The 25,185-nt window shown below is 39.8% G+C and overlaps 3 protein-coding genes across 3 annotated transcripts; 2 read left to right on the top strand and 1 right to left on the bottom strand.

Annotated features, from left to right (window-relative positions):
- Positions 1 to 1,757: 1,757 nt before the first annotated feature.
- LOC105201208 (serine-rich adhesin for platelets) lies at positions 1,758 to 17,417 on the top strand. Its single transcript, XM_011169151.3, is given in 9 exon segments — positions 1,758 to 2,023; positions 2,129 to 11,657; positions 11,660 to 13,813; positions 13,906 to 14,112; positions 14,186 to 14,305; positions 15,207 to 15,464; positions 15,542 to 15,658; positions 15,753 to 15,827; positions 16,169 to 17,417. Coding segments are annotated over 8 exon segments (12,195 nt in total). The 5' UTR covers positions 1,758 to 2,023; positions 2,129 to 2,465; the 3' UTR covers positions 16,241 to 17,417.
- A 335-nt stretch (positions 17,418 to 17,752) lies between these two features.
- Positions 17,753 to 19,121, top strand: LOC105205984 (ADP-ribosylation factor-like protein 16). Its single transcript, XM_011175516.3, has 2 exons — positions 17,753 to 18,466; positions 18,551 to 19,121. The coding sequence occupies exons 1-2, from the start codon at positions 18,260 to 18,262 to the stop codon at positions 18,869 to 18,871; spliced, it is 528 nt and encodes a 175-aa protein (XP_011173818.1). The 5' UTR covers positions 17,753 to 18,259; the 3' UTR covers positions 18,872 to 19,121.
- On the bottom strand, positions 18,906 to 24,832 carry LOC105201249 (DNA damage-binding protein 1). Its single transcript, XM_026132874.2, has 5 exons — positions 24,146 to 24,832; positions 23,902 to 24,050; positions 20,602 to 23,324; positions 19,898 to 20,294; positions 18,906 to 19,579 (listed from the first exon to the last, which is right to left on the bottom strand). The coding sequence occupies exons 1-5, from the start codon at positions 24,213 to 24,215 to the stop codon at positions 19,496 to 19,498; spliced, it is 3,423 nt and encodes a 1,140-aa protein (XP_025988659.1). The 5' UTR covers positions 24,216 to 24,832; the 3' UTR covers positions 18,906 to 19,495.
- Positions 24,833 to 25,185: the final 353 nt, after the last annotated feature.

Genomic DNA, 25,185 nt, shown 5'->3' with positions numbered 1-25,185 from the left:
CTTCCCATATAAGTCAATATGAAAGAATGATGTAAAATCGTGAAATTTGTGTTCGATGTACGTTCAGTTATGCACGGCGTTAATGTTACGGAATTTCGGACACGAAACATGAATGGCTTTTTCGGCATAAATTCTCTCCCGTTCTCTTGCGTCGAATTTTCAAACTTTAACAATTTTACGCGGTACAGGCAGTCAATGTCTCGATATCTGTACAGCGCTCAAAGGTGTTCAAAAGATGTTATTCTTCTGCCACTCTCACACATACACACACACACACACACACACACACACACACATACGCGAAAATTTGTTGTCCAAAGATATCTCTGCTATTATATTAATTAATTGTATACATCTCCATAACGGAATGTACATTTTACTGCACAATAAAATTGTGATGAATTGCAGCGATAATTATCCTCATCTTTCCATCTTTATCTTACGTCGTTTCCGGTTAATGTCCCATGTCTCTTCTGAAATTTCAGAAGCTAAGCTTCTAAAAGATTTAGCACTATACTGATAAGGCGTCCGATAAAGAGTATTTGCGTTGCATCATCGAGCTCGATCAATATATCGCGAAGGTTTGAATATATAAACACGTGCTTGTTATCTCTCGATCACTGAAGTAGTAGCGAAGAAAAGAGAGAGAGAGAGAGAGAGAATTGGATTAAACTCAGTAAATTGCGACGTTCGTGTATCGAGTGGATTAAGCGAATCTTAATCGCGCTTATATTTCGCCGCATTCTCGTAACAAACTGTTCGCGTAGCGAGAGTCACATGGAATCGCGATTACCTCTATTTTAAAGAGATAATCATTTTTCAGTCTCAATCATCGACACTCCTGCGAGCGTTTCCTTTATTTTAGAGCGTTCCCATTTCCTTACCGCCGCCGCGTTACTCCGATAAAGTTAAAAGGCTTCGCTCGCTCGTTCTTTCCCGCGGTCACGTGCTCGCGAGACATCTACGAATGCGATTGGGGCGTCGATGCGGGGAAAGGGACGAGAATGCTAATCTGATGAAAAACAGCTGACTTAAAATAAAGGAAGTTAATCGTAAATGCGCACATTAATAAGGAATTTATCGGCAACACGAAAAAGAGAGAGGAGAACACGCGAAAAAAAGGGAGAGTGCTTATTCCCCCCCCCCCTTCATAGACCAGGCGTCCACTCGCGGACCGCGGACAGGCAGAATAAGAGTGTGCTCCGTGTGCGCGTGTGAGTTACGCTCGGTGCTCCCGGTGCAAGTGGCACGGAACTTGCCACGCTCATTTGACGCTCGGGGACTGGGGCTAACGTGGTGGAGACCGTCGCATACTCCGTCCCGCGCGCCGTTTACAATGTTTGCATAATCACGGGAGACGTGTGCGCGCGGAAGATCCGGTCGCGCGCATTAGGATCGAGGTGACCGTTGATTATCTTTTTTTCTTTTTTTCCCTTCCTCTTTGCGCTCCTCCGTCCCTTCCCGCGCCCGGGCGCGCGTGCATGCGTAATCAAATCGCGTGGCGTACCTATCATGAACAGCAGTGGCGGCGGCGGCAGCGGCAGCGAGTTGCAGCGAGTCGAGCGCGATATCGGACGCGCGCATGTGTACACGCAGTAGTAGTCATAGCACGACCGAGCGAGTGTAAGAGCGAGTGTTTCGTCAGTGCTCGTGACGGATCGAAAAACGCGTTTCGTGGGCTGTTGTGCCCGTCTGTGCCCATACTTGGTGAGTAGAGCCATCAGATCGGCGGAATCGATCAATCAAGCGGAGTCCGCGGACGTCCGCGGCGCCGAGGAAGGCGGGATTCGCCGCGACGTCGCCACGCGACGGAAATAACATCGTCACAGGGAGCTCCGCGGTACAACAGAGAGAGGAAGAGAGAGAGAGAGAGAGAGAGAGAGAGAAAAAGAAAGAAAGAAGGGGGGAAGGCAGCAGAAAGCGCGAGAAGGATCGGGAACCGCGAGACGACGACACAACGCGCGAGGAGAGGAGCGCGAAACATCTGATCGCTTGACGCGAGAACGCGTGAGTACTAGCGCAGGTATGTTCGATGATGCTCGTGTCGCGAGACACGTCGCCGTCGGGCGCTGTTCGCCCTTCGGCGCTTTTCCCTCCCAATCTAATAACACGTGTTGTTCCTTTGCAGCCGACAGCCTCGCCGGTGAGAACGTCAGTCGGGCGGTCCCTGTAACGTGAGAGGTTAGGTGGTGTGTGATGTCGATCGAGGTGCGTCACTTCGACGACGTCGGGAGCGAGCGCTAGAGACGGAGAAACGGAGGAAGAGCAGCACGATGGTTGCTGACGTCCCGAATACGAGAGTATCCGAGGGAAGACCCGTCGTTCGCGACGGTTCGATGCAATAAGCGTGCGTGTGTGCGCGCTATCGCGGCATGCTGAGTTACCAAAGACTTGTGCGGTGGTAGCCTGTGCTCGCGTCAACTCGTTGAGACGATACCGAGGTGTCAGGAAATAAACAGTGTGGAATGAGTTACAACAATTTCGGCGGTCGAGGAAGGGGCTACGCAGGAGGCCCGCAGGGTACCCGAGCCGCGCGTCGCTTCGGCCGACCCAGATTCCCGCGTCCGCCCTTCCATCATGTGGCCCCGCCGAGGCAGCCGGGGCAACCCACGTCGTTCGGTGCCTCCTGGCAACCGAACATGTTTTTCCAGCCGCACCCGCGGGGTAGTCCGCAGATGCGAGGCGGTCCGCAGATGCGGGGTGGTCCGCAGATGCGAGGCAGTCCGCAGTTGCGGGGTGGTCCGCTGTTGCGGAACAGACCGGATGTTAGAAGAGGCGGTGGTGGGTACTACAACATGCGATACCCTAACAGTCCTACCAGACTGCTCCCGGTGGACTGCGAGGCGTCCGCCACTCAGCTGAACGACGAACAAGATGAAGTTGCGCCGCAACTACCTCTACTCGGTTCCGAAGAAGAGCGACAGCAGAAAATTACCGAGACGGCGGATCGACTGAAGCAGAAGCTCTCCTCCCTTAGCAGCGAGGAGACGACGGATGTCTGGAAGGAGGATGCGCCGACCGGCGTCGTCGAGGATGATGCAGAGAATAAACGTATCCCGTTAGTCGGATACAAATCATCTGAGATCAATCTGACGTACAATGATCTAAAGGACATTGGAAAAATAAATCCTAATGACGCGAATATTGAACTTGATAACGTGAATATGGAACTTAATAACGCGAATATGGATCTTGATACTGTGAATATGGAGCTTGATAACGCGAACGTGGAACTTGACACACAGTACACTACAAATGTATTTAATGTTACAAATAATATAAATAACGATGTAATATTAGGTGAAAACGAAGATGGACCTCAACTAGAGATACCCAACGATCAAGTGACAAATCTGGAAAATGTATCGGATGATAATGAATATATTGAACTGAACAGTTGGGAACTGTCGGCTCAAGAACCAGTCAACAACTATAATTTCATACAGTCAGATTTACATGGAGTTAACAATGTTGAGAGTGAAACGTTAGAATCAGATCTTCAGTACAATACTCCACCAACTAATATTTTACAGGATACACTACAAGATGACCAGCAACAGGATGCTTTGCAAGGAATCGAAATACTTCCTACAGAGGCTACGAAAGACCCGGACGAATCTGAAACACCGAATTTGCAGGTTACCTTATTTCCAGTTGATGCAACAGATCAGGATACTTCATGGAAAGACGCATCGCCAAATGAAGAGATACTTTCAACGAATTTAGAAATACAGGAAAACGTCTCGAATGTTTTACATGCAGAAAGTTCAAACGGTAGTAATTATATGTCGACACAACCAGTCCTAGCTGATGTGCCGGTAAATAATATCATGTTAGATAGCCAACTGCCACAGATGAAGGAGAACACTTTTCATAGCGGTCCACCAACACTTTCGCCGCATATCGAGCAGGAGAAATTGCCCGTTGATTTCGACCCTACTACTCCACCGCCGATATTATTAAAACAAGATCAATCACGTATCTTGCCTCTGTATCCAGTACCGTCTGATTTACCACCGTTATTCAATCCTTCGGAACCACCGCCAAATATGCAATGTTTGCTTGGATCCCATGAAGACGCAAATCCTCCATGGAGTAATGCTCAAAATCCGATACCTCCCACTTATAACAACATAGAAGTTCATATGGGTTTAAATACATGCGGAGGATTTATACCTCCACAGTTACCACTAGAAATAGCCAGTCCAGGTAACGTTTTTATGCCACCTCCTATTGAGCCAGTAAATTTTTGCCCGGTATTTCCTATGCCGGCAACCGGACATTCCGACATCAATGCATATGTTCCACCAGAATTGCCTCCAATGCATGCGGCGCCTCCTAATACTTACGTATCTTCATCTTCCCTACCGAAACTCTCTCTGCCTTCTAATTTACATTGCAGTGAGAACAAAGACGATGGTTTGGATGACATGCAGGAAGCTTTGAAATTTGCAAAGGAAATGGCAAGTATAACGGGAAAGTCGGACGAGGAATCCAAGACAAGTTCCAAATCTCTTTCCGAAACTAGTACTTCAATTAATCCTATTAGTTCTGTAGAGTCTATAGCTTTACCTCCAGGGAAACCGAAAGCCAAAACTAACAAGCTAAAAAGACCAAGCAAAGATGACAGCAAGAAAAAAACAGTATCTGAGGAACCAAGTGCGGTTAACCGTCTGTCAACAGAGGAACCGATACAGGATGTAAATGTGAGATCCAAGGATGTCGTATTGCAGGAACAAGATCGTCCTAAAGTAGCATTTAATTTGAATAACAAAACGAAAATAGTAAATACTAAAGCAGCATGGAACGAGAATAATGAGAAAAAGAATGGAATGACGCAATTTGTGGAATCGGAAAAAACACACGCAGCATATTCGAAAACTAAAAATTTGGAAGATACAATGAGACGTAGTAAAGAAGAAAGGAAAACTTCGAAGAGACATGAAAATAATTTTGAAAATGTAGCATTATCTGAACCGATTACGAATCAAGATACTGCATTGCCTCGTAAAAAGTCACAGAGGGACGTCAATACAGAAAAATCTCAACACTCTAGCATTTCACTTCATCCGAAAGTCAACGTGCAAAAGTCAAGGAGTCGTGTAGAAAAGAACGAGAATTCTGACATGGAGACTATGTGGAAGAACAAGATTATCAGCCGATTCTTAAAAATGAGTCAGAACGATATTTTCAACATGGTGAATAATACTAGTCTTCGGAAATTTGATATTATAATGAAGCGTCTAGTCAAAGAGAAGAAACATACGTTATCCTTGGAGATGAGGCATGCGCAGGACGAAAAGATGAAATTGTACGACCAACAGGAATTTATGAAGCAATTGAACGCGATGTTGGACAATACTACTGTGTCCGTTCAAGATCTGCCTTCGGAGTTTATTCATCATTTAAACGAGGTATTGCAATTAGATGTGCAGCCAGACATTCAGGCCGAGCCCGCAATAGCTTCGAGTAGTAGTCAATTGGAAGATGCCCATTTCGCATCGGAAGAAGCGGCCCACTTGTTCAGTCCCATATCTGACACAGAGTACGCGGATCAAATAATAAATGAAGTTAGTCAGGAAAGCAAAAGCCAAAGTCAGGAATATGTAAAACCCAGAAGTCGCACAACGAGAACGGCGTATAAAAAGGATGTGCCAACATATAATACTAGCATTAACGATTTTAGTTTGAGAGATGATAATTGTAATACTGTTGCAACTGACGCTTCAAATGTTAGCCGTGACTTGTTAGTAGTATCTCTACAACATGATTTAGATAATATATTTTCAGAAGTGAGAAAAAAAAATCAAAAACCTGCAATAGCAAAGGAACGTAAGCGTGCCAGTATGGGACAGCAAAACGTAAAGAGATTTGACGTCGATATTTCGAGAATCGTAGAGAACGAAGCAGTTTTTGAAGATGATAGAGCATACAGGATGGAGAATTACTCGTATTGGGACGAGAGATGCGATAGATGGAAGAGAAAGGAACGGGAAGATCCGTATGCGTACAGAAATCTTACCAAAGAAGAATGGGAAGCAAGATACGGAACGCAGGCAAATGTAGCACCTTCTGTTAATATAAAACCGACACCATCTGTTAATGTAAGACTAACGCCTTCTGTTAGTACAAAAAGAATCGATGTTAACAACAGGAGATTAAGAGGACGTGGTAAAAAATGTTATCCGCGACGTCGTCATTCATCTGAATCTTCGAAACATCCGCCAAACACGAGACACAGAACATTGGAAAAAGATAAACATAAAAAATCTAGACGACATAGCGACGATAGAAGACATAGTACAGAATATCTAGAACAGAATATTAATCCCGATAGTAACACTAGTAGCAGTAGCACCAGCAGTAGTAGTAGCAGTAGCACCACAAGTAGCACTAGCAGTAGCGATAATACAAACGTTACAAAACTGTTGAGGGTGATAAAAGAGAATGAAAAGGTTGCCAAGAAGATGACATTGAACGAAGCGATAAGAGACGAGGTGAATGCCGAGATTGAGCGAGAGCGAAAATCAAAGAAGTCGCGAAAAAATCATAAAAGCTCCAAGAGTCGAAAGCACAGAAAAGCACATAAGAAAAAGAAGAGGCACAGCAAGAAATCGATGAGCTCCTCTGATTCTTTCTCGGAGAGAGATGAAGATGAAGAAGATGGTGAAGAAACGACCGATAGATTGTTGATGGAACACGAAATTAAGAAGGAAATAGAAAATCAGATCACACAGGAAGTGATTGTCAAAGAGGAATTGGACATTGGCCAAGAAGAGACTATCGGAAACGCTGAATTAGCAGATGCTTCGAATGTTATGATCGCGAGATTCGAAGAAAATAAGACGGTAAATTCGCTCCCCACATCGAGTAGACTATCAGAATCTCCTTCAACACAAGAACTTCCACTGTTAACTGTCAATGCTACGCAACTATATGTTGAAGATAGACTGCCGACGGCTTCTCCGACGCAGCTAAAGACCAAGGCGCAGCTAAAGCAGATGCCGGAAGCATCCGATATGAATGATAAAGTTTCCTCGAATGTATTGACTTGCATACCGGAAGATTGTCGTAAGCTTAATCCGAATATCTCTGAATGCTCGGAGAACTTGAACGAGCCTTGTCAAAAACTCGACGCCGGCTGTAGCCAAAATAAAGCTGTTTTGTCGACAAACGACAATTGTGCCAATCAACAAACTAAAACGAACAAGGATGCCGGGCTAGTATCGTGCGACGAAACTAATAAGAATACAATGCCGCAACAATCGGACGCACCGGCATGCAATTCTGCCGAAACGACTCTCAAAGACGGTAATGAAACTTCAGCTGATAAAGATATATCGAAAGTATCAGCGACAGCTGATACGTCAGCATCGTCGGCATCGAGTATTCCGCCTGTGAGCACTACAACTCCGAAGCAGGGTACCAGTAAAAAGATCGACATAAAGACGTACTACGAGCGCACGAAAGAACGTCGCAAGAGCGAGAAATTAGAATCGAAGAAGCCCGCAGAAAATCCCACAAAATTGATGCAGAATTTACCTGCACCGAAAACTACAGAGCCAGAAATTGCAGTGAGCAAACCTGCATTATCCTTGATACCTACATACAGCGGTTCTATACAAGATCCACGAATTGCAGCAAGATTGGCGAACGCCAATATTAAAAACGCAACAAGTAGTAAAATCGATATTACGCAGACAGCAACGGGAAAGAACGTTCAGCAAAAAGAAAAGCGGATGACGAAGGAATCTACGATCGCTGAAGTAGCGCCGAGAAGCTCTGAAGAAAATTCAAATCGCATCGTCAAGAGCGATAGCGTCGTTGAAAAAGTTAATCAGGATAAATCAAAGGAATCTACAATCGCCGAATTAGCGCCGAAACGTCCTAAAGAAAATTCAAATCGTATCGTTAAGAGCGATGGCGTCGTTGAAAAAGTTAATCAGGATAAATCAAAAAGTAAAACGTCGCTCGGCAGTAAAGGTATCAACATATTATCCAACGTTGTTATAAAACCAGCTGATAATACAACGTCGAAATCCAAGAGAGCGATTAAAGATGATGCAACAGATAAATCACAGAGTCAAGTTTCATCTGATCCTAAGCGATTCAAAAACATTCGATCGGAAGGTAGCAAGGAGTTGAAGTTAAAGAAGGAAATGGCGAAGGAACAGAAGGCGAAAAAGAAATCTGCGGCAACGCCCGCTAATTTGGCTTCGACAAAAGTATATTTTCCTTCGAAAGAGGTGACAAAGACAGAAAAAATGCCGCAAGAAAAGAAGATCAGTAATATCAGCGATGCAAACAAAATCGAAATTGAACGGACGCAATCGACAAGTTCTCGCGAAAATAAGGTAAATAATAATAATAACGCGAAGACGGAATCGGCAACAGTTTCCTCAGGAAACGCTGATAACGAGTTAACGCATATCGAGAAGACGAAACTTGCGAATTTAGAAATAAATGAGCGTGGAAACGCTGAAAAAACTACGAGCAATGTAGAAAGCGGCGATGCGCGTGAGCATTCGTCAAAGACGATGCGAAAAGAAAAAACACATGGCATAAAACGTACGAAGAACACGGATAAAAAGAGTCAAAGTGCGCGAGAAATTTGTAAAGTCGCTCCGGAGCTCGATGTACCGACATCTTCCGAAAGTGTCCCGCATGTTCCTGAAATTTCAGATAAAGATGAAAAAATGAATAAAGAAGATCTATCTACATCCACTGAGATTCGGCAATTTGACACGAAAAATACGGAGCTTCCGCCGAATTATGCGGACGAAATTGAAAAATCAAGCGTTGAAAATGAAATGGAAAGTTCACTCAAGCGTGATACAAACGAATTTGATGTGACGGCGTCTCGATTAGTCAGCGTCGATAAAGAAAGTAAGGAGGATAATCTCTTAATAAATAGTAATATCGAAACCGATAACATTAAAGAAAATAAAGTCGAATTAGATGTGCCGAGTGATAAATCCGCGAATGAGAACGCCTCTTCGCCGGCTGCGAAAACCACCGAGCCGACTTCGGTTTCAAATGAAAATTCGCTGGAGCAGCAGGGTGCGGGAAACATCGTTTGTTCTCCCGAGAGCACGGGTAGTCCGTTCAAGGGCTTTCTTCAGGAGAGCATGATGGATTTCGAACAATCTAATCTGTTCAATCTCGACGAGATAGACGACAATAAGAAGAGCAAGATATTCTTAAACGAATGTAACGTGAATTATGTTAGCGCTGACAAAAATACCGCTGATAAGATCGTAGAACGACAGGATTACGAAACGCTCGATTCCGGTACCGATTACGCTAATGGTACGAATATCAGCGTCAGTGAGAATTTTAACATCGCTTTCCGTGACACCCTACTTGCTTCAGATAAGGAATGCACGACGAGCGAGAAGAGCGATAAGTCCGACTCGATACCCGTGGATGAATGTAGAGAGCGTCATGTAACAAAAGCCTCTAGCGAGATAACGAGCACGTTGCACGATGAGGATAACGGTATTAACATTGATGGGGGCAGCGAAACGGAAAGGCAGTTGCTAAGCAAGGAGGGACGCTATGCCACGTGCTTGGCAATGAAAGAGTCGATGTTTATTAACGAGGAAGAGATTATTCAGAGTGACGCGCGCTCGAAAGATCTGACGAGCAAGCTCAAAACCACGACCGATCCCAGTCTGTCCGACGCGTTGGAGGCGAACTCGGACGACGCGTTGCGCCTGCCGGAGAGTCAGAGTGTAGAACACCTCGTGGACCTGGAAACGAACATATGCGCGGAAAAGGCGCCCTGCGACAAACTGCCAGGCTTCGATTCCGACGAGCATCTGGACAACGATATATTCTATCTCGACGATCGTCTACAAAGCACTGCCACGTTCGATAACAAGGACGACGAGTCCGACGTGCACTTCCCTGTCGAACAGCAGATCGCACAGTACGACATCACACCGGAAACAGCGATGATCGTGCCCTGCGCAGATCTATCACGTGGCGAGCCGTCGAGAGCGCCGGAGTGCGCATACAACATGAAACAGCAGCCGCAACACATTTCGGCGGGAACCGGCGCTGGCGGCGACGTCGACGATTTGCTCGCGGGAATGTCGACGGAACGATCGCCGTCCGACATGCCGAGAACGTTGAATATCCCGACGAAGGCCGCCCTGAAGGAGGCTGCGACGAGTCTCTTTCTGAAATCGGTGAGTAACGTGTCGACGGCGATCGGTAAGGAAGCATCGTTCGAAGTGTTAGAAAAGACGCAGCACATCGAGGCGGATTCGAATTATCAAATCGTGGCTTACCGCGTAGAACAAAACAGTGTGAAAAAACGGCCGTCTCAAGAGGCTCGAAACAATGCGACCCCCGCTACCGTCGCGCAGGACGTCGAGAACGTAAACATGATCACGTCGACGCCAAAGAACGCGTGCGACGGGCCGTCTCGTAAAGTTGCTGAACGCGAGCACAAGCCACCAGCGGTGCCTTCTTTGATCAATATCAAAAACCTGTGCGGCGGTGTGCAACGTAATCCAGTTGTGGAACTGAGGAAGATGAAAGAGCTGGATGAACTGCTGGAAAAGAAGGGTCTGTCGACATCTCAAAACACTTCTGAGAAGGTGACGGAAAGTGTTTACGAAGATCCAAAGAAACGTAACGGGACGATTTTGCACAAGCTGAAAGATCAGCGGCGTATGAAGTACAAGAGAGCGTCGAGAAGAAATAGTTTGACGAAGAGACTCAAGAAGATGAAACGAACCGAACGAAGGTCGTTCGCCGCCGGTCTCACGCGAGAAGCCGTTCTGACTAGAATGATGGAAATCGATATCGAGATGCACAAACTGGCGTCGGAGAAGCTCAAGTTGCACGAGATGTTGCAGAATAATTTTCCGACGGAAAATTCTATGGCGACTAGCGGCACGATACCGACAACGACAGAGGACGCTACCGTTTCCGGTCAGTCCGTAACACCGTCGGCGTTAACGTCTCCGACATTGGTGCAGAACAATGAGGTAAACCGCGCTAAGCACTCACCTTCGTCGAAATCGTCGCCGAGAAAGAGAGTCTTGCCTCGCGATTCGGAGGACGATGAGGTTGTACGAGATATAGGTTATACGAGATCGAAAACGCCGGTAATCAGGTGGAAGAAGAAGCCGCGGCTGAATGAGGTAGTCAGACAGGAGAAAGACGAAGGGAGGGAGGTCCTCGACGAGAAGACGGAACGGCAGACCTCAACATCTCCCGATAAAAAGGTAGAAAACTGCTCGACTGATGTAATTGAAGATATAGTTCGGCAACCCGAGTCGACCGCTGCGATAGACGATAAGGCGCGAGAGGAGGAAGCCATTGGTAAGCCAAACGAGGAGATTGCTCGTGATATCGATTCGAGCCATGCTGCGATCTGCTCGGATAAAAGTGCAGCGGACAAGGGCGTGGATGATCGTCCGGAATGGCGAGATTTTGCTCAAGGCGAGACGGACCGTACGAAACGATCTCTTGATTTCGATGAGCAAAACGATGAACCGCCGAGGGAAACGGCGAGGACAAATTCTCAGCCGTCGAACAGGCAAGTGCATGACACACCGAAATCATCAAATATATATTCTGACGACGGCACGTGGGATTCCCCGAAGCAAAATACCGCATCGGAGACGCACGAGAAAGCAACGGGGAGAAAGCAACGGGTCTCGCCTTGCTGGACGAGTCTCTTAAGAAGGAACAGGCCAAGTCGCGGAAAATGAAAGCGATCGTGCGCAAGAAAAAGAAGCAGCAGCTAGACAACTTCCTGAAGTCGGTCAACAATCTGACGACGGAGGAGGAGGAGCTGCCTTTGACGAAATTGTACATCACGAAGCTGCAGCAAAAGCGAGACTTGCTCGACTCGCTCAGCCAGAAGAAGGAAAACGTAGAAGTCGTCACTTCGAACGACCTTCAGAACGTGGCCATGACGGAGGACAAGGTGGACGATCCTTACGAACCGCAATTGGAAACGCGAGCTCCCGATAACGCTCCAGCAACGTCCGGTGCCTCTCCTATACTTCAATCCGACAAGCATCAATTTTACGTTGACGCTGAAGCAAACGCCAATTCGGATTGGCCATGTCGAGAAAAGGAAAACCCAGAAGAGATAACGGTGCAGCAGAACAGTAACGACGTATCTGCCGATGGATCGAATCACGTTTTTAAAGCTGTGACTCAGGACAAAGTACCCTTCTACGAGGAACGTAACGTGGAACCTGATAGTAGCATCACCCCTGAAGAAACTCTATTGGAGAGCCATTCTTTAGACCCTGAGCACGACCATTCGAAGGATTCCAACAATGTCACGTCACACTTTGATATTAAAGTATCTGTGCCTAAAGTTTTAACAAAAGATGATCTTAGCCCGAGTCTGTTGCAGAAATCGAATGATACAGAGGGTGGTGTCGTGGGCACTGGTCTGGTTGATTCTACGACTAATGCATTTTCAGTTAATTCTGAGAGATTGGAGGATAAGGATAAGAGTTCGCAAAATACTTCACAAGTCGTGGAGGAAGTCGAGAAGGATGAGAAAGACGAAATTAAAGATAAAGACGCGATGGACGCAAACGAAGGAGAGGAGACGATCGATAGCGCAAGTAATGCACCATCTGCGCCGCAATCTACCATTGCCAAGTCCGGATCTTCCGCTGTTACTGAGAACGAGGAATCAGGTGACAGCATTGTATCCAACCAGTCTGCTAAGGCAATAGTAAAAAATATAGCGCATGATTCCGATTCTACTTTAGAAAAGACGGATCTGATACAGAAAAAATCGAATGCTGAATCCGAGCAGCCCTCGAATGACGCGATTGATTTGAAACAAGATAGTCAAAGCGTAAATAACGTGGTCGTCACAGAAGATAAAAGTGATATCGAAAACAAGTCACATACATTTGAGAAAATCCTGGATAATGAGCAAAGCACCAGTAGTTCCGCTCCGGCTAATCTAGAGAACGAAAGATCGGAAGAATCCAACGAAGCGTTTATCGAACAGCCCAGTCTGGAAGGCGCTTCTACCTTCTCGTTTGATAAGACAACTGCGAAGGGCGGAGAAACGAGCAAGAAACTTCGTCCTAAATACACCAGCTCAGCGCCGGTTCGGAGAAGCACCAGAAACTCCAATGAAAACGTTAAGTCTAGTAAAATAAATGAAGTCGATGTTAATTCGAGCAACAGTGAACGCTCTTCACGAGAAGCGAGCATTGTTCACGAAAGAGAATTAATAACGCGAAGCAGAAGCAAATCCCCTTTGCCGGCAACACGCGAAATTGCAAACATTAAGAAGATTCGCGTTGCACAAAAAACGAAAAATACAAGTAACCAAAAGGTTGATGCTGAATCTGAAACAAAGATCGAAGATGTAGTTAAACGCCTCGAAAAGACTGTAGACTCCACAATGTCGAATAAGATTACAAGAAAGAGAAAACGACACACACAATGGCAAATGAAAAACTGCAAAGTGAGATTAGTCGATTGTAAATCTGTTGTTTTTAAATATATTGGATCCAAGGTTGTGAGCAGCCTTGGAGTAGTTGCCAACAATCCTTGTGCACCGAGTGATGACATGCGTGCCACATATAATCAAAATGTGGCAATAATTCCTAATGCACATTTGAATAAAAGTTTTCTAGTAGATATGTCCTTTGATGAAAAACAACCCGAGGTTAAAGTTCTAGAAGAGAAGGTGTTCAAGGAAAGTAGCAACAAAGATCTCGCTCAAGAATCTGCTTCACATGTAGCAGAAATTGACAAATTGACGGAGATGCGGTACACGGTTCACAAAGGCCCTATTTTAGACATCAAGGTAGTAATCTGATAATTATATTTTATACATATACACACACACACATCTAGCTAAATTATTCTTTGTGTTTTTTTTCTTTTTTTTTTTTTTAGGTTTTTGGGAACTCTTTCCTAGCAGCAAGCGAAGACGGTAAAATATACAGATATAGTCAGATGTCTAATGGAATATTGAATATCTATAAAGGTCACAAAGCTGCAGTTACGTGTCTGTATATTTACAAGTCGGATATTGCGGGAATTAACAAAGATCTTATGTTTTCTGGTTCCTTGGATGGCACCTTACGTTGTTATGATATAATGGTAAAACTTTATAATTATATTAAATTTATTGCAAATTATAAAAAATAATTTAAAAAAAACTGCCTCTTTGTAGACTGGAGCAGTGATAATTGATCCGGTAACAATAAACAGTCCGATACTGTGCATGGATCAATCATGGGGGTTGGTTTTTATGGGAACTAAATCTGGCCTTATCTCGCGTTTCCATATCAAGGTAAGATATTTTTTTTATTACATTGATCTACATATTCCTAAATATGGATACAGTAATTTATACAGTAAAAGAGATAGAATTTGTCAATGTATAAACAAAATATATATAATATATTTACTACTAAAAAAATCTGTAATTTTCAAGGAATCCGCTTTTAGTTGCCTTAAAATTGTGTATTTATGGGATTTCATTGGTACTCGGGGAAATTTTTAAAATTTTACTTTTAATTTTAAATTCTATTTCCTCTTTTCTAACGAAATTATTTTTTTATGGTTAAAAAATTATTAAGAAGAAATATAGCATACACATATACATTCTCATTTGATTCATTTTTATTAAAAAATTAGTGGCAATGTGTTGTAAATTAACGTTTTGTATTTAATCTTTTATTTAAACTTTTGAATTGTGTCCATAGTACACAAGCTCATCCAAAGCTTAAGACTATATCAGTCTTAAGCTTTGGATGAGCTTAAGACTGATATATGCTATATTTAGTTAATATTTAGTTAATATTTTTTTTTAATACTTTCTTAAATGTAATATTTAAAACCACGTGGTTTTTCTTTGTGATTCTATAATTACATAAAGAAACAATAAAAAATATTAAGTTGGAACAAAAATTTATAGTGGCATGTGGTTAAATAAATTTATGCAGAAATATTTAAACATTGTCTTTGAATTTTAGTTTAACAACTTCTATGAACTTTTTCTCATCAAGCTAACAAATAAAACTACAAATTTTTCTTCCAACTTTATAAAATAAATTTGTTTTAAAGCTATATTAGAAAAATCTCTAATTATATTTGAAATTTTGAATAAAATTCCTGTAAAATCTAAAAATTATCAGGAAAATCTTTTAGAAAATTTGAATACACTCTAACAAATGCAAATTTATTGACAGGCTAGTGCAATTAAAGGAGAGAATACTCAGGTTTCGGATAAATCTGTATTTGCGCTTAAAGCAACGAATGAAGGCCCTCGAAAAATCCTTATTGTAGCAAGTCGAAATCAGCCGATATCTATACGCGATGCACACACTGGTTTGTTTCTTCGTACGATTAGTGGTCAGACGGATCTTACGGTTTACAGTTTATTACTTCATAATAATTTACTCTATTGTGGTACAAAGAGCACATCCATAAACGTTTTCGATTTTACGGTAAGTAGTAATGATTTTTATACATAAATTATTTTGAAATAGAAATTAAATAATCAATTTTTACAATATAATTGTAGACGGGTGAACAAGTAGTTAAATATCATGCTGGTCAGGGTACTGTATGTATGCGGCTTTATAAGCAACTACTCTTTGCAGGCTGTTACAACGGGTTTATTTATGTTTTTGATACAAAGGTGAGTTTGATACAAACGTTATTGTATCACAAGTTGTGTAATCAGTCATTACAACATATTTGCATCATTAATATTCAATTAAATCTTTTTACAGACTCAAAAATTAGTGTGTAGCATACATGGTCCAGGGAATAAAATGGTATTAAGTATAGAGGTTGTAAATAATAAGGTATGTATTTTATATGCATTTTTATATTTTTTCAACAATTTTAAATTTTTATATTATTTTTCTTTAAATTATATATTTTAAATAAAATATCAGTAAATATTTTTTCTATTGATTTATTTGTTTATTGAGTTTTTAGTTAAAAGTATGTCTTAAAAAGACACACTGATGTTAATAAATAAATTTTGAGGATTAATATAAATCATGTTTTAAACATATATGTTATATTTTGTGCTTAAAATATGTTTAAAACATTAAAAATATGTATTAAACAAAAAACATGTTTTTTTGAAAGAAATATGATTTTTACCATTTTGATCATTTTTTTCAATTTTTTCTTTCAGATTATAGCAGGAAGTAAAGACAAGCCTTTGCTTATGTGGCAAATGCCGACCCAAGTGCGTGCCTTACTTTAAACAATGTCGTAGCACGCTCAGGAAATTCTCTATTTCAAAAATAATTGGAAAAGCAGCTGATAAATTAATGACACAGCGATTGAATAATATTATATAAATGTGTGAAGCAAGAAACTTATAAACCGAAATTATAACTTAAAAATATATGCTTGCATATTTTCTAACTTTTTCACTATAAATAGCATCAAGTCATCATTACATTTTCTGTGAGTGCAAATCATCTTTATTTATATCATATATATATATAATAATTGCTTATTATAAAGCAACAAGATGCTAAGTAAAATAATTATAATTACAGCTACATATTGTGCAACAGTATGTAAAAACTATTTATAGTGAGAAAGCATCGACACCAAAATTATTCGTTATTGATTATATGAAAGATTACATATCTGTAATATGTGTAAAGTGTATATTTGTAAAGATTTTAAACTGAAATAATGCAATAATGGAAATTATTTTATGCATGCTTTGCACACATGAAATGATTAAGAAAATTTTCGTAACTTTGTAATCAATCGAAAATGTAACATTAATACACGCGTGAAAACAAATTTTATGTCAACACACGTCAACAAATTAATGAGCTGTTTAAGAATTGAGACTGGTATACTCATCATTGAGAATTCATGCAGAATACATGCCATTCAACAGTTTATATAAAACTCTTGGTTAAACAATACTTTGTTCCTTGTTGGCGTTTCGCGAAGATTTGTTGCTCTGTTGCCTGTTCCTAAAAAGCCTATATGTCCTTAAAAAGATCTTGTTTATATTAATGACAATCACGCTTCATTTACAATTTACTTTGCGTTTTAATAGAAACAAATACACTTTATCATCCTTTAATTTCTATTTTATTGCAATAGACGTTAGCTAATGTAAATAAGAAATTGTACCAAAATATATGTAATGAGCCATTTATAATCTAATCAGAAAATCAATGTGAAATTAAAGAATAGATAATGTATATGTTTGTGTTATGTAAAAAGGGATGGGGGGGGGGCAAATAAGAGAACGTTACATTTAATAAATTCTAAACTTGTAGGCTGATACGTTTACAATTTACTACTATAATAAACACATGATTACTGTATTTATTATTACATATGTAAGTCTTATTGTACATTTATTATGTATGCAATATTGATATTTACTATATGCTAGTTATAAAAAATCATACATGTGTTATTTGTCTACAAAAATGATACAATGTTAGGAAATTACTGCCAATATTTAAATAATGATTTGACAACATTAATTCTCTATGCAGAATTCTTGAATGGAATAATTGAAAAAATTTTACAGTTTTCCTTTTTCAAGATAAATAAGAAAGTTAAATTTTTAATTTTGTTAAATAAAACAATTATAATAAAAACATGAAGTTGTAAGAGCAAATGTAATCATTACATAATTTTTTAGAAAAGTATATGTGTGTGTGGGTGTATGTATGTATGTGTATATATATATATATATATATATATATATATATATATATATATCACATTGTAAATGTAAATATAATTAATTTAATAACAAATTTACACATGCATACACATTCATTTACGCATCTATATATACATACATGAATAGTTTTGTATAAAGTCATAAACTATTGTATATGCTAGAACCATTTTCAATTAAGGTATTTGAATGCAATCATAAAAAATAGAAAAAGAACATCTGAAATATAAAAACATAATTTGTATAGATAATTAAAAGTTTCAAGATATGTTTAGCATTCCCATTTAAATAAAAAATTCAAATAAATGATGATTAAGACATTTTTGTGAATAATTGTTATGAAGTTAACGAGTTTTGCAATTACATACCATAATTACGTATTTTAATTCAATCATCGGTAGATGCTTTTTATTCTAACAACAAATCTGTTAAATCAATATTCGTCTATTGTGCGCCCTGTACGTGTCGAAACTGCAGTCGTTTATTAAGCAGACAATTTATAGACGCGTCTTAACATCAAGTTAATAATAGTTAATAGAATTTGAAATATAGAAAATGTGTCTCTGCCTTGGACCATTCAAATCGGGCAAAACTCTCCTAATGAAAAGTCTCCAAGGAGACGAGATCGATGACGCAACTCATACTGTGCCTACCAACGGAATAAATATATACACTGTAAAAAATGATACTGGCGAATTCGATATGGTGATTAAAGAAATTGGCGGCAATATGGCACCAATATGGAAACACTATTTTGATAAGGTACTGTGCAAAATGTTAAAAATCGTATCTTAATGAACACGATATACTTAAAGCACGCGCTGCGCTTTCTCTTTGATTATTTAGATTCATAAAATAATCTACGTGGTGGATACGAGTAATCTATGCCAAATAAGTGCAGCAGGTGTTCTGCTTTATTCGTTCCTCGTGGAACCGAGACTACAAAACGTGAAAATCGCGCTTATTTTAAACAAAATGGATGTTTCATATCGTCAGATGAGAAACGAAGCTTTGCTGATGCTACAATACGCGCGTTTACAGAAAGAAATAACTCAGAAGATCACTGTGCTGGAGACCAGCGGTATGACAGGCCAAGGAATAGAGAGTTTACGCAGCTGGTTATTCGATCCTGAAACGCTGCAGGCTACGCTCAAGGCTAATAGATAGGCAACGATTGTCATTGCACGAGAAAGAACAAAACTTAAAATGTATCATCCTTTTTATTTACACACTCGAACTTACAAAGATACAAAGACATTATTCTACAAATCCTCGAGCATCCTTGAAAATAATTCATTAACGAATATTATTGTATATTACTTCTACGATCGAGTCTAAAAAAATACTGCGACGGATGCTAACGCACAACTGAACATTGATATGAATCTTCACACAATACTTACAAATGTTAAAGAAACAATTTTGTAGATAGAAGAAAGCAGTCGAAAAGTAAGGGAAAATTTGCGTCTTTTTGTGCATATATCAGCAGTAACAATAAAATAATTGTATAAACATTCGCGCTTTCACTAAATCATCGCTTAAGAATATTTTATATACATACATATACATATATGTATACATATATACATATGTATGTATGTATGTATATATATGTATATATACATATGTATATATACGTATGTATATATATGTATATATACATATACATATATATATATATATATATATATATATATATATATGTATGTATATGTATATATATATATATAACTTCTAATATCCTTACAGAAACATTTCGTGAATTTAAAATATTGTTTACTTATATAACATTTAATGTATCCTTGTAAGATCCTCCACTATTTTTACAAGATCGTCTACCGTCGCTTCCTTCTTCATACCGCTGCCGTCGTCGATCTACGGAAAAATATAGAGATTTGATTAAGAGATTTAGGATATTAATTTAGTATATTTAAATACTGTGATGATTATGAAAATAGAGCTATCTATATAAACATTAATGCATTTATATTAATTTATCATTTATTTTAATATAAGTTATAATAAAATAAAAATTATTTTCAATCTCTTATGTTAGAAATAAATAACATGATAAAATAAATTTAATACAAATTTAAACTTTAGTATTTTTATTGATGATTGTTTTCCTTTCTCAGTGTTTCTATTTTCATGGCGTACATCACAATTAAGGGAAGAGATACGTGAACGAATTACTTGAAGTCCCGTTGCAACTTCTGTCATTTTTTCGTGGTTCAAATCGAGGAAACTTTCTATCAGATCACCATCTATGAATCCCTCGCACTGCTCAATCTTCAAATCTGTATTGAAACTTCGCCAGAAGTTGTGTTCTATTTTGCCCACGCTCTTTATCACGTTGTTTAATTTTTCCTCCATATTATGCAGAAATTCGTAAAATGAATATGGTATTTGCGTCACCAGACCGATCGCGCCGCTTACAGTGCCGAATAATACGCAGCCCAAAGTCGGCGTGCTTGATTCTCCTAGATTCTGCATCACCAACGAACCATGCCGGAAAACATTGACCATGTCGCCCAAATGAAATTGGCCTACCTCCTGCATTTGTTGCCTCTCATCTTCGGATGTTGCAGCGCTAGAAAAAAATGGTTATTGATATTTACTATTGTCTTATTAAAATCGATTCATACGAAGTTGGATGATACGTGGCTTCGTGTGAAAGTGTTTGACTCGTAATTAACGAATTCCGAGTTCTTGATCCTGAATTCGATTAACAATTCTCATTCCATATATGCTTCGATTTAAAGATTGAAAAAAAAAAAGATTTTTAAATCGAAAAATTGAAGTTTGCATTTGGAGCAGTGTAAGATGATGATAGTATCACGTTTCGAAAAACCAATTTTAATAAGATAAAAACTTATAAATTTGTACTGCAAATATACCTGTCCTTTTGACATACGAAGAGATTGAAGCAATTTTCAGCACCCAGAAAAGTATCGTCGTCTAATATCTCGATAGAAGTCATCCAATTGGGATTGTAATCCCTAGCTATTTCCTCAAAGCTGCCTTCCATTGTCTTATATTGAAGCAACGTAAGGGATCTCATTAGATCTCCCACTAGGACAAAATCGCCTTTAGTCTTTAAATACAGCGCTATAATGTTATTAAAGTGACTGCACTCCAATCTGAGCTCCTTTTCCGCAGTCCATTCGAACAGTCGCACGGTACTATTGATGCTCGCTAGGAGCTTTCCATTAAATTCGACCAGAGAATAACACGAACCCTTGATCTCCTTTTCCGCGACCTGCGTGAACTTGCCCTCGCTCCAGTGGTATAACAAGATCCTGCCCATCTTGGGCTCAGTCTCATCGGGATTTATAAACGCGGTCCCGACTACGAAGTAAGAAGTCGGATCCTCGCCCAGTCTTGTTGAGATCAACGATAACGCGTACTCGGTAGCCATCAGAGTATGTGCATGTAGAACCTCGAACGTGTGTTGATCGATGATGAGAAGATTGTGAACCTCAATCTCTTGGCCAATCTCACTGGCCGTGTGTCCACTAGGTTTGTTGTGCGAGGCGATGTGACTGCTGCTGGATGTGGACGTCGCCTGGGTAGATGCGGAATGCCTAACAATGCTCACCCCGCTGCTTTCTTGTACGTCGACGCGCATTGTGATAACACCAAAAGTCTGCGAACTCTCCTGATAAGCGATTCTTCTTGGAGACTCGCCAAGCGGAACCGTTCTTATGTGAAGCTTCTGAATCTCGTCAATCGTCCCGATAGTAACGGTGCTGTCGGTCGCCAGTGCCAGACTGTCGGGGTAAGATTCCGCGTTCAGAGAGCACATGTGATTCACCTCTTTCAAATTGACATTGCTGAAAACGAGCTTGTGATTCGAAGAATAAATGACAGTTGGTCTATCCGAGCACGCAAACACATTTGTCGTGGAGAGTGATCGGAAAGTCCTGAGAACAGTAGGCTGTGTGCCTAAGGTGACCTTCTTTTTGTCTGAGAGTATACCAGTCTGCTTATGTAGAATAAAATAGTACATGCTACCGTCGCCTAATGCGCAAAGTAAGTATGTGTTACCCTCGAAGCAGGTCATTAAGATGGACCTCGGTATAATCTCGCCCCCAAGAAGTTCTTTATTGATTTCCTCTAGATTGGGCAGAATTAAGATACGAACAGATATGTCCGTCCAAAGCCCAACGGCGACGATCTTGGCCTCGTTGCCATCCAGGGGGGAAATGTCCAGACATGCCACTTCGTGTTGCAGAGTAACGAATCCTTTGGATACAATCTGATTACATGAGATCTCTATGTAAAACAGATCATTTCCCGTTGCGCAAAGGACTTGGGTGCCATTACAGGCTACTACGCTGATGGTTCTCTTATTTTGTGGCTCCCATTCAGAGATGACCATTTTGCTTTCGTACGAGATCAATCGAACAGAGGTTGGAGTTATTTGGATGAATAAATCATTGGTGACATTACCTGTATGGAACGTTTGTTCGTCCGCAACAAAACCCGGAATATCTGTTTCCTCGACTTCTTCGCCGTTCAAAGTTAGGATCCTAGTTTGTCCGACGAACGACAATACCAGTGTATTGTCGAAATGCGATCCGCCGACCTTCAAAGCCCACATGCCTTTAATCCCAGGTAGATCGATACTCGCATGTTCTTGTATACCTATGCCGTTTCTAATGATCCTGAGGGAACCTTCTTTGAAGGCACCCGAACACGTGACCATTTGCCCTTGGCCCTGTCTTTCTAGATCTACAACAGCCATGTCGACAATAGGCGCTAGATTAGTGAACGTTTCCATAGGTACACAATAGGAACCATTCTCATCTGCCTTTGTAATTAATTTAATCAATTGGGAATCACCTAGGCGACTACCGACATATATTACGCCATTGTCCAAATAAGTTATACATTCTGGTATACTAATCTCGCCTAACAACTCGACTTTCAAGTCTTTTACGCTTAGCGTTCCATCGGGCTTCTTTTCTTGTTCTAAAAATAGCATGAATAAATGGCCAGCCATATCTCCCAATAAATACCTTAATCCTTGATTATCTACTTTAGCGTAGCAAGTAATAGTGCTTTGTTTTATAATTGGCGGCACCACCGCAACGTACGAATTACCATCGTGATACAAAATACTCTCCTGTCCTATTATGATTGCACCGCACATGGGAGAAGGTACAGGAATAACCATCATAGCCTCTCGTTCTACATTATCTTGTCTCCATGGTATCTTAGAAAATTCTTTGTCTCTCAAGTTAATCTCGTGTGTTTTTACATGTCTTCCATTAATATCTTGATGAATAAGAATTAAGGTGGGATTAGCACATCCATGAAGAAAATTGACATCCTGCACTTGCTGCTCATCCATGCGGATTGAAGACGCTTTCAATTCTGGATTATCTTTGTCCAAGGGTATAATTTTAAAGAGACCATCATACAACCTAAGACCGATTACTCGTGCTTTTGGATCAATAACAGCTTTAATCCCTGTCTCTGAAGCTTTTCCAATACGATCTGCAACGTTCCCATGGGCTTTTGTTATAATTTCTATATCTTCTCCTTCACCAATACATTCCAAAATCATGGCATTGTAACGTGTTGTTAATAGAAACAGGAGATCCTTCTTTTCATGCTGTTGCAAAATAAACATTTTGTAAGTGTCAATGTGCAATTTGATGTTAGTTAAAACAACATATGATGTAATTCTTAATTAATATGATGCCTTAGTCATGTAATATTAATATAAATTTTCACACATTTTATTTATCTTTATATAATACTATAATAATAATAATTTACATTAACATTTTAACGTTCGCTTCTTTTAAAGAAATACAATATTTACAGTGTCGTCTTATATATAGTTCTATTATTTTTTTAGCTAATTTGCATGATTCATCTTTCCTCTTTTTCTTTTCACATTGGAAAAAAACAAATTATACAAATTCGTCCAAGTAGCATGACACATTCCAGCAATACTGCCACATTGCTGAAAAGTTCTATGCTAGCTCTGGACAGCTGAAAAAAGAAAGAGAGAACAGATCTATTTATTATATTAAAAACTTTCATATATATCTCAAAAGTTTAATACATGAAAGTTGCTAGACACTGTTTTCCGATATGATTTATTAGAGAAAGGTAAACATGAATACCAGACAATAATTGTAAACGCTCTGAAAAAACAGACATTAGCATGGAGTTAACCTTACCGGCGGTCTGAAAAATTTTATAATAGCTATTTTGCCGTAGATCCCGACTTCTTTCAGAGGCCGCAGACCTTCTGGTGTCACGAGATATATCTCCAAACGTACATTTTTGGCCAATATCAGATTCAAATCCGTAGGTGAAGTAAAATTACCTTGGGGGAAGTGTAACACAGGGAAGTGTAACACAAAGGGATTATATAGCGACGCAATTCCCGCTGTTGCGATTTTGTGAATGTAATTAGCTTACCAGTCACGCAGGCGGTGACAGCCGTTGGTTTATGTGCCGTCACCACGTAATGATGGGTCATTGCTTTCATAATATATTGCCTGGCACCTGATAAACACTCTTCAATAATCACGAATTTTGGCTCTGAGTGCTCGACTACTCCGTGTTTTTCAATTTATCGCGCCATAAAGTTGGTCACACTTCAGACATAAGGCTCGTTTACAATAGCTAAGGGCCTCTTTCACCAATCTTCGTTTAGATGATCAACCGATTAGTCCATTGTAAGGAGATGGGCTATACTAGAGTATAGAGTCTCTAAGCTATACAGTAGAGAAAATCGATTTTTCTGCTGTATTATCCATCTGATTAGACGGCGCTTTTTTTCGCATTTAGGAGAAATTAACGATGCAGTGGAAAAATCGATTTTCTCTATTGTATCGTCCATTCCTAGTCCATTTTGCAATTGATCAAACGTATTGCCTGTTATGTGAAATGACAAATGTGATTGGTCCAATGGACTAACCAGTTAGCTAAACGAAGATTGGTGAAAGAAACTTTGGGCCATTTCAACGAAATTCTGATTAGCCTTATCAACTGATTAGTTCATTGGAATTAATCAATCGCATTTGTCTATTATATGAAATTGATGAAATAGCATACCAAGGAAGAACCTAAGAGCGACCCAACAAAGTGTAGTTTAAAAGTCTATTTCTCATATGTTCTTTTTTTTTGTTAAAGACAAATAAAACAGAAATCATTATTTTAAACAATTTTATTTTTAATAAAAAAAAATTTGTGCTAATTATGATGTATAGTGTGTGATTAAAATAAATTTATTATTATTTTACAGAAATCAAAAGATAATAAAGAAAATTTTAACAGAACTGATATAACTCTTAGAAATCAAAGGAAAAAAACGAAGGTACAACGAGAAATAGAATAATTTACATAAGAAGCATTAACTAAAATTTCTCTACTATCGATTGTGGCGATGTGGCAGAGCATTTGTTGAAAGACATATCCACTTACAAATTTTTTTATGTTCCAAAAGTCTAATTCTA

Source organism: Solenopsis invicta, chromosome 1, assembly GCF_016802725.1.
Source record: "Solenopsis invicta isolate M01_SB chromosome 1, UNIL_Sinv_3.0, whole genome shotgun sequence".
In the NCBI taxonomy this organism is placed as follows: Eukaryota; Metazoa; Arthropoda; class Insecta; order Hymenoptera; family Formicidae; genus Solenopsis; species Solenopsis invicta.
This window is presented reverse-complemented; position numbering and strand designations above follow the sequence as displayed.

Excerpts from the sequence above, each read along its gene's own strand:
- LOC105205984 (XM_011175516.3), top strand. The coding sequence starts at position 18,260 with ATGTGTCTCTGCCTTGGACCATTCAAATCGGGCAAAACTCTCCTAATG. Across the intron at positions 18,467-18,550 it reads GGAAACACTATTTTGATAAG|ATTCATAAAATAATCTACGT; the intron begins GTACTGTGCAAA and ends TTGATTATTTAG.
- LOC105201249 (XM_026132874.2), bottom strand. The coding sequence starts at position 24,215 with ATGAAAGCAATGACCCATCATTACGTGGTGACGGCACATAAACCAACG. Across the intron at positions 24,051-24,145 it reads TGTCACCGCCTGCGTGACTG|GTAATTTTACTTCACCTACG; the intron begins GTAAGCTAATTA and ends ACTTCCCCCAAG. Across the intron at positions 19,580-19,897 it reads AAGTTGCAACGGGACTTCAA|ATCGACGACGGCAGCGGTAT; the intron begins GTAATTCGTTCA and ends ATTTTTCCGTAG.